General features: G+C 40.0%; 1 protein-coding gene across 3 annotated transcripts in view; it reads left to right on the forward strand.

The window, feature by feature from the left end:
- Nucleotides 1-11,362: 11,362 nt before the first annotated feature.
- Nucleotides 11,363-13,895, forward strand: part of CARMIL3 (capping protein regulator and myosin 1 linker 3) — a 105,220-nt gene continuing 102,687 nt past the window's right edge. Inside the window, exons 1-2 of one of the 3 annotated variants that reach the window (XM_056526656.1) lie at nucleotides 11,363-12,157; nucleotides 13,766-13,863. In XM_056526656.1, the coding sequence (XP_056382631.1) occupies nucleotides 12,118-12,157; nucleotides 13,766-13,863 (138 nt within the window). In that variant the 5' untranslated portion in view covers nucleotides 11,363-12,117. The remainder of the gene's footprint in view (nucleotides 12,158-13,765; nucleotides 13,864-13,895) is intronic. The other 2 variants (XM_056526646.1, XM_056526664.1) reach the window with 2 other exon arrangements.

Below are 13,895 nucleotides of genomic sequence, written 5' to 3' on the forward strand. Positions count from 1 at the left end.
TGTGACGGTTTTCTCACAATTCTTCTGTGATTTTCACCCCACTATTTATTTTTGACAGCATACAAAATGACTGTTGTCTTAGATTTTTCCCAGCTTGCAATGCGGCCGAGACCTGAATTACTAGTCAGCTGATGATGGGGATCCTGTCTGCTTCAATGGGTGGAGGGATCAATCTGCAATAATGCAACAGCTGTAGGCACCCTGATTGAAAACCACAGGACTTTTGTTTCAATGGGTGGGGTGGCTGATGTGTGGGTGGGAGGAAAATGGAATTGTGGGATTTGTAGTAAAAAAAAGAAAAGTCAAACAGGAAATACAATTTCACAAAAAGCTAGCCACAGTGTTATGGTAATCTCACAACATAGCCATTTAGCCCAAGACAAGCGCAGATCCTTCCTAAGCATGTCCATTACTGCCTGCCAGGTACGTACTAAAATCACCTTATGCTGGATAACCCCTTTAAGTTCTACAACTCCTGTGGTATCCTCAGAGAACCCTCAGAGAACCTATTCTCTAATGGGTTTCTTATAAGCCCTTCTCTCCTCTAAAGGAACTTAAAGGGGTTATCCAGCATAAGGTGATTTTAGTACGTACCTGGCAGACAGTAATGGACATGCTTAGGAAAGATCTGCACTTGTCTTGGGGCTAAATGGCTATGCTGTGAGATTACAATAACACTGTGGCTAACTTTCTGTGAACTTGTATTTCCTGTTTTCAGTTTTCTTGTTTGCCTACAAATCCCATGATACCATTTTCCTCCTTCCCACACATCAGCTACCCCACCCATTGAAACATAAATGAGCTGCAGACCTGTGGTCTTCAATCAGGATGCCTACAGCTGTTACATTAGTTGTAGATTGATCCCTCCACCCATTGAAGCAGACAGGCTGCCTGTCATCAGCTGACTAGTGAGTCAGGTCTCGACCACATTGCAAGCTGGGAAAAATCCGAGACAGCAGTCATTCTGTATGCTGATAGAAATAAATACTGGGGTGAAAATCACAGAAGAATTGTGAGAAAACCATCACACACAGGTACAGACACTATATTATGAACTACACTAACTTTAAAGCCCCTGTAGCATAGTCAAATAAAAAAAATTCCCGAAATACCCCTTTTAGTAGTGTTGAGATCAAAGTTAAAAAACTTCTCTGGTGACATTGTATGAGGCTGTAAAAAAGAAAGTAAATACCAATTTAATAAAGCTTTATGGAGAAAATGTTTTGTACTATATAATACAGCGATCCATCAAGTAACATTGGCTTCACGTTAAATAATTTTCAGCATTGAATGATCTCTTGATAATTTCTTGACCTGTGTGATTTAACACCATACTCAACATACAATGGCAGAAACAGTCCAGATTGGAGGCTTGAGTGAATGGCTAGAAGATCTGACCAATCACAGTGGGCATTTCACTGGTAAAACCCCTGTATTAATGAACTGCATACACCGATTTACTGACTAGTAGCAACTCCTTAGAGGTGTTGAGCGCGAATATTCAAAATGCGAATTTTTACCACGAATATCGGCACTTTGAGATTTCGCGAATATTTAGGACATAGCGATGTATATTCGGAATGACGAATATTCGTTTTTTTTTCTTCACAGGACACATCACAACAATGATGTGTACTGTGTAAAAAAAAAAGTGATCATCCCTCCCTGCTTCCAGCTTGTGGTCCAAAGAAAGCTCCAATATTATTTACTGTGTGAGTCAGTGTGGAGCGCGAATATTTTGTTTATGCGAATACACAAATATTCGTGAATATCGGCACTTCCAGAGCACACTGATCCCTCCCTTCTTTTAGGTGAAAGATATAATCGCGCATGCGCACTATGCAAATTTCATTATGAATTTTCCCGTAGAAAAAAAAAGTTTACGAACATAGCGAATATGCGAACTTCAAGATCATAGGACAAATATTCCTCCATATATATATATATATATATATATATATATATATATATATATACGTGAAATATCGCAAATTCGAATATGGCCCCTGCTGCTCATCACTACTCCTTAGGATATGTTGACACTGCGTAATTTCAGCGGCAGAGAATTCCACCGCTGAAATTAATACGCAGAAAGAATGAACCTGTTGATTCTTCAAGCAAAATTCCGAGAGCACTGCATTGGCGTCAATGGTGACAGCACAGTGGCCGTCAGGTGGTATCTCTGCTTGCACTCACTGTGAACATACCCTTACAGTATAGAGAAATACTATACTACTCTTTACCTGTGCTAGGACTAGTTACTCCTTTGGACACCAGGTGAGGAGGTGGCTCCATTTTGTATCTGCAGTACACTGCATACTGTACAGGACACTGAAGGAGCTCCTATCCACTTTTGTATGTAAGGACTTCCTTCATATGTACAAGTTATCTTGTCATTTTTCTTTACTCTTCATTTTTTCTTATTGTGGAGGGCATTTTGGAGACTTTGGAACCAATTACAGTAGAATCTCCCAATAGCGGCACTCACAGGGAATAAAAAAGTGTCCACTATTGAGAGATATTCCTTATTGGAAAAAAGGCTCAAAAATCTTCCTGAATGACGGAATACTGTACTGTACTCACTCCAGAGTGTAATTCTCTTTAAAACACAATAAAAAGCAACATTACAGTAGAATCTCCCAGTGCTGTTTAATCACCCATTTTCACCCCCCCTTTATACCCTGTGCCACCTTATTATCCCTTATTATCCATAGCCATATTATCACCCCCTCACCCTCTGTGCCACATCATTTACCCTTGATCCCCCCTCTCCATGCCATTTCATTCCCCCTTCATTACCCTCTGTGCAAATTCATCATCCCCCTCTTAATAAAGTGGCACAGGGGAAAAAAGGGGGAATAAAATGGCACAGGGGGATCAAGAGGAAACAATGTGGCACAGATGGCAATAAAGGGTGGGGGATGATTTGGCACAGGGGAAATAAAGTGGCACAGGGGGCTCAGGGAAAGGGGGGGGGGTGAATTATATGGCCGGCGGCAGGGACGTGCACAGACATTTTGGAGGGCAGGGGCTCATATAAAAAAGGGCACTATAAAAAATAGCGTATAAAATAAAACCTATATAAATTAGGTATCCTTGTAACCGTATGGACCTACAGGATAAAAATAAAGTGTCATTTTTACTGAAAAGTGCACTGTGTAGAATCAGAAGCCCCCAAAAGTTACAAAATTGCTGTTTTGTTGTTTCAATTTTGCCCCGCAAATATTTTTCTGGTTTTGCCATAGAGTTTGTGGTGAAATGATTGAAGTCATTACAAAGTACGATTTCTGATGCAAAAAACAAGCCCTTATATGGGTATATAGGTGGAAAATTGAAAACTTTATGATTTTTAGAATGTGAAGAGGAAAACACGAACGTGAAAAAAATAACTTCTGTAGTTCTATTCTTCTTTTCTTTTCTTCTAGGAATGTTTGATTCAGAGTTTCCCAACCAGGGTGCCTTCAGCTGTTGCAAAATTCCAAGTATGCCCGAACAGCCAATGGTTGTCTGGGCATGCTGGGAGTTGTAGTTTTGCAACAGCTGGAGACACCCTGGTTGGGAAACACTGGTTTGGTTATAGGCCATTATATGCTTGATCTCCTCAAAATCAACCCCCTCCCTCCCCAGCTCCACCCAAAAATAGCTCAACTACAACCACCAGTATGTAAAGGAACATAACTCTACTACAACCACCAGTAAGTAAAGGAACATAGCACGACTCCAACCACCAGTATGTAAAGGAACATAGAACTACTACAACCACCAGTATGTAAAGGAACATAGCTCTACTACAACCACCAGTATATAAAAGAACATAGCTCTACTACAACCACCAGTATGTAAAGGAATGTAGCTCTACTACAACCACAAGTATGTAAAGGAACATAGCTCTACTACAACCACCAGTATGTAAAGGAACATAGAACTACTACAACCACCAGTATGTAAAGGAACATAGCTCTACTACAACCACCAGTTTATAAAAGAACATAGCTCTACTACAACCACCAGTATGTAAAGGAATGTAGCTCTACTACAACCACCAGTATGTAAAGGAACATAGCTCTACTACAACCACCAGTATGTAAAGGAACATAGCTCTACTACAACCACCAGTATGTAAAGGAACATAGCTCTACTACAACCACCAGTATGTAAAGGAACATAGCTCTACTACAACCACCAGTATGCAAAGGAACATAGCACTACTACAACCACCAGTATGTAAAGGAACATAGCTCTACTACAACCACCAGTATGTAAAGGAACATAGCACTACTACAACCACCAGTATGTTAAGGAACATAGCTCTACTACAACCAACAGTATGTAAAGGAACATAGCACGACTCCAACCACCAGTATGTAAAGGAACATAGCTCTACTACAACCACCAGTATATAAAGGAACATAGCTCTACTACAACCACCAGTACGTTAAGGAACATAGCTCTACTACAACCACCAGTATGTAAAGGAACATAGCTCTACTACAACCACCAGTATGTAAAGGAACATAGCTCTACTACAACCACCAGTATGTAAAGGAACATAGCTCTACTATAACCACCAGTATGTAAAGGAACATAGCTCTACTACAACCACCAGTATGTAAAGGAACATAGCACTACTACAACCACCAGTATATAAAGGAACATAGCTCTACTACAACCACCAGTATGTAAAGGAACATAGCTCTACTACAACCACCAGTATGTAAAGGAACATAGCTCTACTACAACCACCAGTATGTAAAGGAACATAGCTCTACTACAACCACCAGTATGTAAAGGAGCATAGCACGACTACAACCACCAGTATGTAAAGGAACATAGCTCTACTACAACCACCAGTATGTAAAGGTACATAGAACTACTACAACCACCAGTATGTAAAGGAACATAGCACTACTACAACCACCAGTATGTAAAGGAACATAGCTCTACTACAACCACCAGTATGTAAAGAAACATTGTAAAGGAACACAGCTCTACTACAACCACCAGTATGTAAAGGAACATAGCTCTACTACAACCACCAGTATGTAAAGGAACATTGTAAAGGAACATAGCTCTACTACAACCACCAGTATGTAAAGGAACATAGCTCTACTACAACCACCAGTATGTAAAGGAACATAGCTCTACTACAACCACCAGTATGTAAAGGAGCATAGCACGACTGCAACCACCAGTATGTAATGGAACATAGCTCTACTACAACCACCAGTATGTAAAGGAACATAGAACTACTACAACGACCAGTATGTAAAGGAACATAGCACTACTACAACCACCAGTATGTAAAGGAACATAGCTCTACTACAACCACCAGTATGTAAAGAAACATTGTAAAGGAACATAGCTCTACTACAACCACCAGTATGTAAAGGAACATAGCTCTACTACAACCACCAGTATGTAAAGGAACATTGTAAAGGAACATAGCTCTACTACAACCACCAGTATGTAAAGGAACATAGCTCTACTACAACCACCAGTATGTAAAGGAACATAGCACTACTACAACCACCAGTATGTAAAGGAACATAGCTCTACTACAACCACCAGTATGTAAAGGAACATAGCTCTACTACAACCACCAGTATGTAAAGGAACATAAAACTACTACAACCACCAGTATGTAAAGGAACATAGCTCTACTACAACCACCAGTATGTAAAGGAACATAGCTCTACTACAACCACCAGTATGTAAAGGAGCATAGCACGAATACAACCACCAGTATGTAAAGGAACATAGCTCTACTACAACCACCAGTATGTAAAGGAACATAGAACTACTACAACCACCAGTATGTAAAGGAACATAGCACTACTACAACCACCAGTATGTAAAGGAACATAGCTCTACTACAACCACCAGTATGTAAAGGAACATTGTAAAGGAACATAGCTCTACTACAACCACCAGTATGTAAAGGAACATAGCTCTACTAAAACCAACAGTATGTAAAGGAACATAGCACTACTACAACCACCAGTATGTAAAGGAACATAGCTCTACTACAACCACCAGTATGTAAAGGAACATAGCACGACTACAACCACCAGTATGCAAAGGAACATAGCACGACTACAACCACCAGTATGTAAAGGAACATAGCTCTACTACAACCACCAGTATGTAAAGGAACATAGCTCTTCTACAACCATCAGTATGTAAAGGAACATAGCTCTACTACAACCACCAGTATGTAAAGGAACATAGCTCTTCTACAACCATCAGTATGTAAAGGAACATAGCTCTTCTACAACCACCAGTATGTAAAGGAACATAGCACTACTACAACCACCAGTATGTTAAGGAACATAGCTCTACTACAACCAACAGTATGTAAAGGAACATAGCACGACTCCAACCACCAGTATGTAAAGGAACATAGCTCTACTACAACCACCAGTACGTTAAGGAACATAGCTCTACTACAACCACCAGTATGTAAAGGAACATAGCTCTACTACAACCACCAGTATGTAAAGGAACATAGCTCTACTACAACCACCAGTATGTAAAGGAACATAGCTCTACTATAACCACCAGTATGTAAAGGAACATAGCTCTACTACAACCACCAGTATGTAAAGGAACATAGCACTACTACAACCACCAGTATATAAAGGAACATAGCTCTACTACAACCACCAGTATGTAAAGGAACATAGCTCTACTACAACCACCAGTATGTAAAGGAACATAGCTCTACTACAACCACCAGTATGTAAAGGAACATAGCTCTACTACAACCACCAGTATGTAAAGGAGCATAGCACGACTACAACCACCAGTATGTAAAGGAACATAGCTCTACTACAACCACCAGTATGTAAAGGTACATAGAACTACTACAACCACCAGTATGTAAAGGAACATAGCACTACTACAACCACCAGTATGTAAAGGAACATAGCTCTACTACAACCACCAGTATGTAAAGAAACATTGTAAAGGAACACAGCTCTACTACAACCACCAGTATGTAAAGGAACATAGCTCTACTACAACCACCAGTATGTAAAGGAACATTGTAAAGGAACATAGCTCTACTACAACCACCAGTATGTAAAGGAACATAGCTCTACTACAACCACCAGTATGTAAAGGAACATAGCTCTACTACAACCACCAGTATGTAAAGGAGCATAGCACGACTGCAACCACCAGTATGTAATGGAACATAGCTCTACTACAACCACCAGTATGTAAAGGAACATAGAACTACTACAACGACCAGTATGTAAAGGAACATAGCACTACTACAACCACCAGTATGTAAAGGAACATAGCTCTACTACAACCACCAGTATGTAAAGAAACATTGTAAAGGAACATAGCTCTACTACAACCACCAGTATGTAAAGGAACATAGCTCTACTACAACCACCAGTATGTAAAGGAACATTGTAAAGGAACATAGCTCTACTACAACCACCAGTATGTAAAGGAACATAGCTCTACTACAACCACCAGTATGTAAAGGAACATAGCACTACTACAACCACCAGTATGTAAAGGAACATAGCTCTACTACAACCACCAGTATGTAAAGGAACATAGCTCTACTACAACCACCAGTATGTAAAGGAACATAGAACTACTACAACCACCAGTATGTAAAGGAACATAGCTCTACTACAACCACCAGTATGTAAAGGAACATAGCTCTACTACAACCACCAGTATGTAAAGGAGCATAGCACGAATACAACCACCAGTATGTAAAGGAACATAGCTCTACTACAACCACCAGTATGTAAAGGAACATAGAACTACTACAACCACCAGTATGTAAAGGAACATAGCACTACTACAACCACCAGTATGTAAAGGAACATAGCTCTACTACAACCACCAGTATGTAAAGGAACATTGTAAAGGAACATAGCTCTACTACAACCACCAGTATGTAAAGGAACATAGCTCTACTAAAACCAACAGTATGTAAAGGAACATAGCACTACTACAACCACCAGTATGTAAAGGAACATAGCTCTACTACAACCACCAGTATGTAAAGGAACATAGCACGACTACAACCACCAGTATGCAAAGGAACATAGCACGACTACAACCACCAGTATGTAAAGGAACATAGCTCTACTACAACCACCAGTATGTAAAGGAACATAGCTCTTCTACAACCATCAGTATGTAAAGGAACATAGCTCTACTACAACCACCAGTATGTAAAGGAACATAGCTCTTCTACAACCATCAGTATGTAAAGGAACATAGCTCTTCTACAACCACCAGTATGTAAAGGAACATATCTCTACTACAACCACCAGTATGTAAAGGAACATAGATCTACTACAACCACCAGTATGTAAAGGAACATAGCTCTACTACAACCACCAGTATGTAAAGGAACATAGCTCTACTACAACCACCAGTATGTAAAGGAAAATAGAACTACTTCAACCACCAGTATGTAAAGGAACATAGCTCTACTACAACCACCAGTATGTAAAGGAACATATCTCTACTACAACCACCAGTATGTAAAGGAACATAGCTCTACTACAACCACCAGTATGTAAAGGAACATAGCTCTACTACAACCACCAGTATGTAAAGGAACATAGCTCTACTACAACCACCAGTATGTAAAGGAACATAGCACTACTACAACCACCAGTATGTAAAGGAACATAGCTCTACTACAACCACCAGTATGTAAAGGAACATAGCTCTACTACAACCACCAGTATGTAAAGGAACATATCTCTACTACAACCACCAGTATGTAAAGGAACATATCTCTACTACAACCACCAGTGTGAAAAGGAACATAGCTCTACTAAAGGAACCGAGCATCTCCAAGAGTGCCAGCGCTATACCAGTGACCCCTGCAGAGAGGCTCACTTCTAAATGAAGGGCAGGGAGATGCTCGGTTAAAGGGCAGGGTCAGGGCAGAGGCTGAAGCCCCCTTTGTATCCTATGTGTGCACGTCCCTGGCCGGCGGACGTACAGAAGCAGGAGACCACTGTTTAAAGATTGGTCTTCTGCCTCTATGCTGGGGCTTCTGCAGGGGTCTGCAGTGGGGGCCCGAACCCCTTACTGGGGTATTGGCTGTACCCCCTGACGGCGGCCCTGTGTACAAGGTAGGGCCGGCACATAAGCCTGGTTGTCTCCTATTAAGAGTGTTTTGTCCCTTAATGGGAGTGTTTTGTTCCCTCTTGTCCCCTATTGGGAGTGTTTTGTCCTCTAATGGGAGTGTTTTGTTCCCTCTTGTCCCCTATTGGGAGTGTTTTGTCCCCTAATGGGAGTGTTTTGTTCCCTCTTGTCCCCTATTGGTAGTGTTTTGTCCCCTAATGGGAATGTTTTGTCCCCTATTGTCCCCTTTCAGGTGTGTCCACGACTGTTATTGGGAATGTCCCCTATCCGGAGGGTGCAAATACATTAAGTCTTATGGGACTCTGCTGGGGACTAAAAACTGTTTGCTATTAGGAGGTGTCCACAAAGGGAGATTTCACTGTAGCAGGTTTGCATAGAGTTCTGTCTCAAGATACAACGTTTTCAACATACAATGGTCGTTCTGGAATTAACTAATATTGTAGCTTAAGCGACCACTGTTACTGCACAGCCAGAATAAAAAATGCATTCAAACGTGCTTATAGCTTTTTATACATACACTATCGTCTGCTGCTGTGAAACTACTGTATTTCCTATCTTTTTCTTGTCAAGGTGTTTTGTTTTAGTCAAATGGTGCTAAGAAACTTCAAATCTAGATAGAAAATATAGCGATATGCAATATATTGTTGACATCCATTTTTTATATACTGTAGAACTTTCTTTTACCATTGGATATCACATAACAACTTCAAAGTGATATCAACATTTACATTTTGGTCTGTATTCAATTTATCCTGAGGAGCCAACAACATGCATGTGCCAAACCGAAGTATTCTTTAGGATAGACATACATTAAAAGCCCCTGATCACATGGTGCAAAAAAAAAGTGTCCTCTGGAAGTTAGGAGGTTAATATATGAATGTGACACTGTTGATAGTGTAGTGAAATAATTGACGTGATTTATTCATATGATGTAAGGGAACTGCTGTTGCTTTCACTTTTATCTATACAGTGATCCCTCAATTTACAACGGCCTCAACATACAATAGTTTCAACATACAATGGTCTGTTCTGGACCATTGTAACTTAAAACCAGACTCAACATACAATGCTATGGAATCTGCCAAACGTGTCAATGGCTGGAAGAACCGACCAATCGGAATGGGTATTTACTGGTAAAACCCCTGTATTACTGAAGTGTATGCACTGACTGGCTGTCTGGTAGCGCCCCCTACAGTACAGGGAGGTATTACATGTTCTGTACTACTTTTAACCTATGCTGCTTGGACACCAAGTAAGGGTGGCTCCATTTTACTTTTTTAGGACATTAGTTGTACTGTACAGGAAGAAGCTCCTGTCCTCTACATAGACCAGTGTTTCCCAACAAGGGTGCCTCCAGCTGTTGCAAAACTGCAACTCCCAGCATGTCCGGGCATGCTGGCAGTTGTAGTTTTGCAAAAGCTGGAGGCACCCTGGTTGGGAAACACTGAAATAGACAGTCGACAGCTCCCAGCAGCTCTTTCTTACTTTTATATGTAAGGATTTGCTTTATCTGTATTAGTTATCTACTTATTTTTCTTTAATCCTTACTTTTACCTATTTTTGGATGACATTTTGGTGGTTTCATAACCAATTACTAGGTTTCCATAGAGTTATGGGGGGGGGGGGGATATATCAAAACCTGTGCAGAGGAAAAGTTGCAGAGTTGCCCATAGCAACCAATCAGATCGCTTCTTTCATTTTTGAAAAGACCTCTGAAAAATGAAAGAAGCGATCTGATTGTTTGCTATGGGCAACTCAGCAACTTTTCCTCTGGACAGGTTTTGATAAATCTCCCCCCATGGTCTCTACATACAATGGTTTCAACATACAATGGTCGTCCTGGAACCAATTAATATTGTAACTTGAGGGACCACTGTACTTTTTGGTGAATGTATTGATCTTTATATAGGAATGCTGAATATCCATAAGCAGCCAGCCCCTTACTATAGTATAAACCTAGTGTTTACAGCACAAACCTTTAATCACAAAGCCACACATCTGCATTAAGAAAATGTTGTAATGTTTCTCACATAGCCATCCATTAAAATGTACATCACATAAATACAATATCCCAAGGTTGATTTCCTTCAGAGAAGCCTAAGCAGTTAAATGGCACAATGTGCCACCCCCATCTCTCGCCACTTCCCTTCTTTTCGCTGCCTCCCTATGTTACACTCTCCCTCTCCATCTATCCTTCTCTCACCAACACACAGAAGAGCACAGACTCTGTCTCTCTCCCTCTCAATCTCTCACACATATACGCAGCTCTGCTGCTGCTGGATCTGCTTGCTTTATCACAATCTCCAGGGTGAGAGACTGAGAGAGACAGACACATCACCACAAGAGACAGACACACCACCACAAGAGACAGACACACCATCACAAGAGACAGACACACCATCACAACAGACAGACACACCACCACAAGAGACAGACACACCACCACAAGAGACAGACACACCACCACAAGAGACAGACACACCACCACAAGAGACAAACACACCACAAGAGACAGACACACCACCACAAGAGACAGACACACCAGCAGAAGGGACAGACACTCCACCACAAGAGACAGACACACCACAAGAGACAGACACACCAACACAAGAGACAGACACACCACAAGAGACAGACACACCACCACAAGAGACAGACACACCACCAGAAGGGACAGACACACCACCACAGAAGCCAGCACAACACCAAATGGAATATCCAGGCAAGCAGGGAGGATAGCACACCCATTCCACATACACTGCATATGTTTTATATAGGGACATACATGGGGACTAACACATAACGGCTATATATATAGACTCTGCAATCCTCAAGGAGAGGACACACACCGACACATATTTAGAGAGAGATATATAACGCATTATAATATATACACCCTGTACACTACATAGAAAACTATACAGGATCGCTCACAGGGCTGCATGCAGCTGATGTTATGACAGAGCAAGAAATGCAGCAGCCATGAACCAGCTGTGTATGGAGCCCTGCAGAGCACTGCAAGGTGAGATTTATCTATCTATCTCCTATCTATCTATCTATCTATCTATCTCATATTTATCTATCTATCATCTATCTCATATCTATCTCTCTATTTATATATCTATCTCATATCTATCTATCTATTTATCTATCTATCTCATATCTATCTATCTATTTATCTATCATCTATCTCATATCTATCTATCTCGCTCCATCCTTTGTGCATTTATATTGTCATTATCTTATTTATTGTTTATTCTTATGTCGCTTAATAATCTTCTAGTATGTATGATTATCACTGTGTTCAATGCTTGTTATATGCTTAGATATATGTAGATTATTATTAACTTTAAAGATCCCAAAGGTTTTGAGCACTTTGTAAAATAATGAGCTAAATTTGACATTTAACGGTCATTTGGACATGTTGTAAATTGGAACTAGTTAGCATTATCCACACTTCTTTAAAGTGCCCTCTATCCTGTCTATCTGTCTGTCTATCTATCTATCTATCTGTCTATCATCTATCTATCTCTCTATCTATCTATCTATCTATCTATCTATCTATTTATCTATCTATTGTCTATCTATCTCTATCATCTATCTCTCTATCATCTATCTATCTATCATCTATCTTTATATCTTTCATCTATCCCATATATATCTCATATTTATCTATCTATCTATCTATCTCTATCATCTGTCTATCTATCTATCTTTATATCTATCATTTATCCCATATATATCTCATATCTATTTCTCTATCATCTATCTATCTCTCTATCATCTATCTATCTATCTATCTCTATGGTCTATCTCTCTATCATATATCTATCTATCTCTATCGTCTTTCTATCTCTATGGTCTATCTCTCTATCATCTGTCTATCTATCTATCTTTATATCTATCATTTATCCCATATATATCTCATATCTATTTCTCTATCATCTATCTGTCTATCTCTCTCTATAGTCTATCTATCTCTCTCTATCATCTATCTATCTCTATGGTCTATCTCTCTATCTATCTCTATGGTCTATCTATCTCTATGGTCTATCTCTCTATCATCTATCTATCTCTATCGTCTATCTATCTCTATCGTCTATCTCTCTATCATCTATCTCTCTATCATCTATCTATCTCTTTTGTCTATCTATCTCTATCGTCTATCTCTCTATCATCTATCTCTCTATCATCTGTCTATCTCTCTATCGTCTCTCTATCTATCTCACATAGCTATAAGGATTATGTTAGAGCATTGACCTCTGTAAGGTATATAATATGTAAATTGGGACAAGGTATAATATCTGCTTGTTTTATAATGTTTTAAATAACTATAAAATATATCAACGTGTCAACCGAGTGTTCACCCATTTTTGGAATTGCAACTGTTGCTGGTTAAAGTCAACATTAGCCATTTTTCCTCTAGCTGTAGCCTATACATTGTATTCCTTATGTGCATATACTGCTTTTCTGTGGCATTGGAATGCTTCCCAGTCCGAGGGAAAAAAACTAGCCCTACATTTTGCAGCTAGGCAGACATAAAATGATAGTTCAGATTTACTGCTGTTTTTCCCTTTTGGTATCTGAAATATCAATATGCTCACTGGATTGTCTCACATTGTCTCCCTAGACAGCATTAGACAGCTGCTGAGCCGAGCTGGAGGAGAGTTTCGTCTCCAGAGAGTGCAACTAGAGACCAGACCAAGAAAGCTAGAAGACAGGATACTGGTGAGTAGCAAATGTGTAGTCCCAGCACAGAT

This window comes from Hyla sarda, chromosome 1, assembly GCF_029499605.1.
Source record: "Hyla sarda isolate aHylSar1 chromosome 1, aHylSar1.hap1, whole genome shotgun sequence".
Lineage (NCBI taxonomy): Eukaryota > Metazoa > Chordata > Amphibia > Anura > Hylidae > Hyla > Hyla sarda.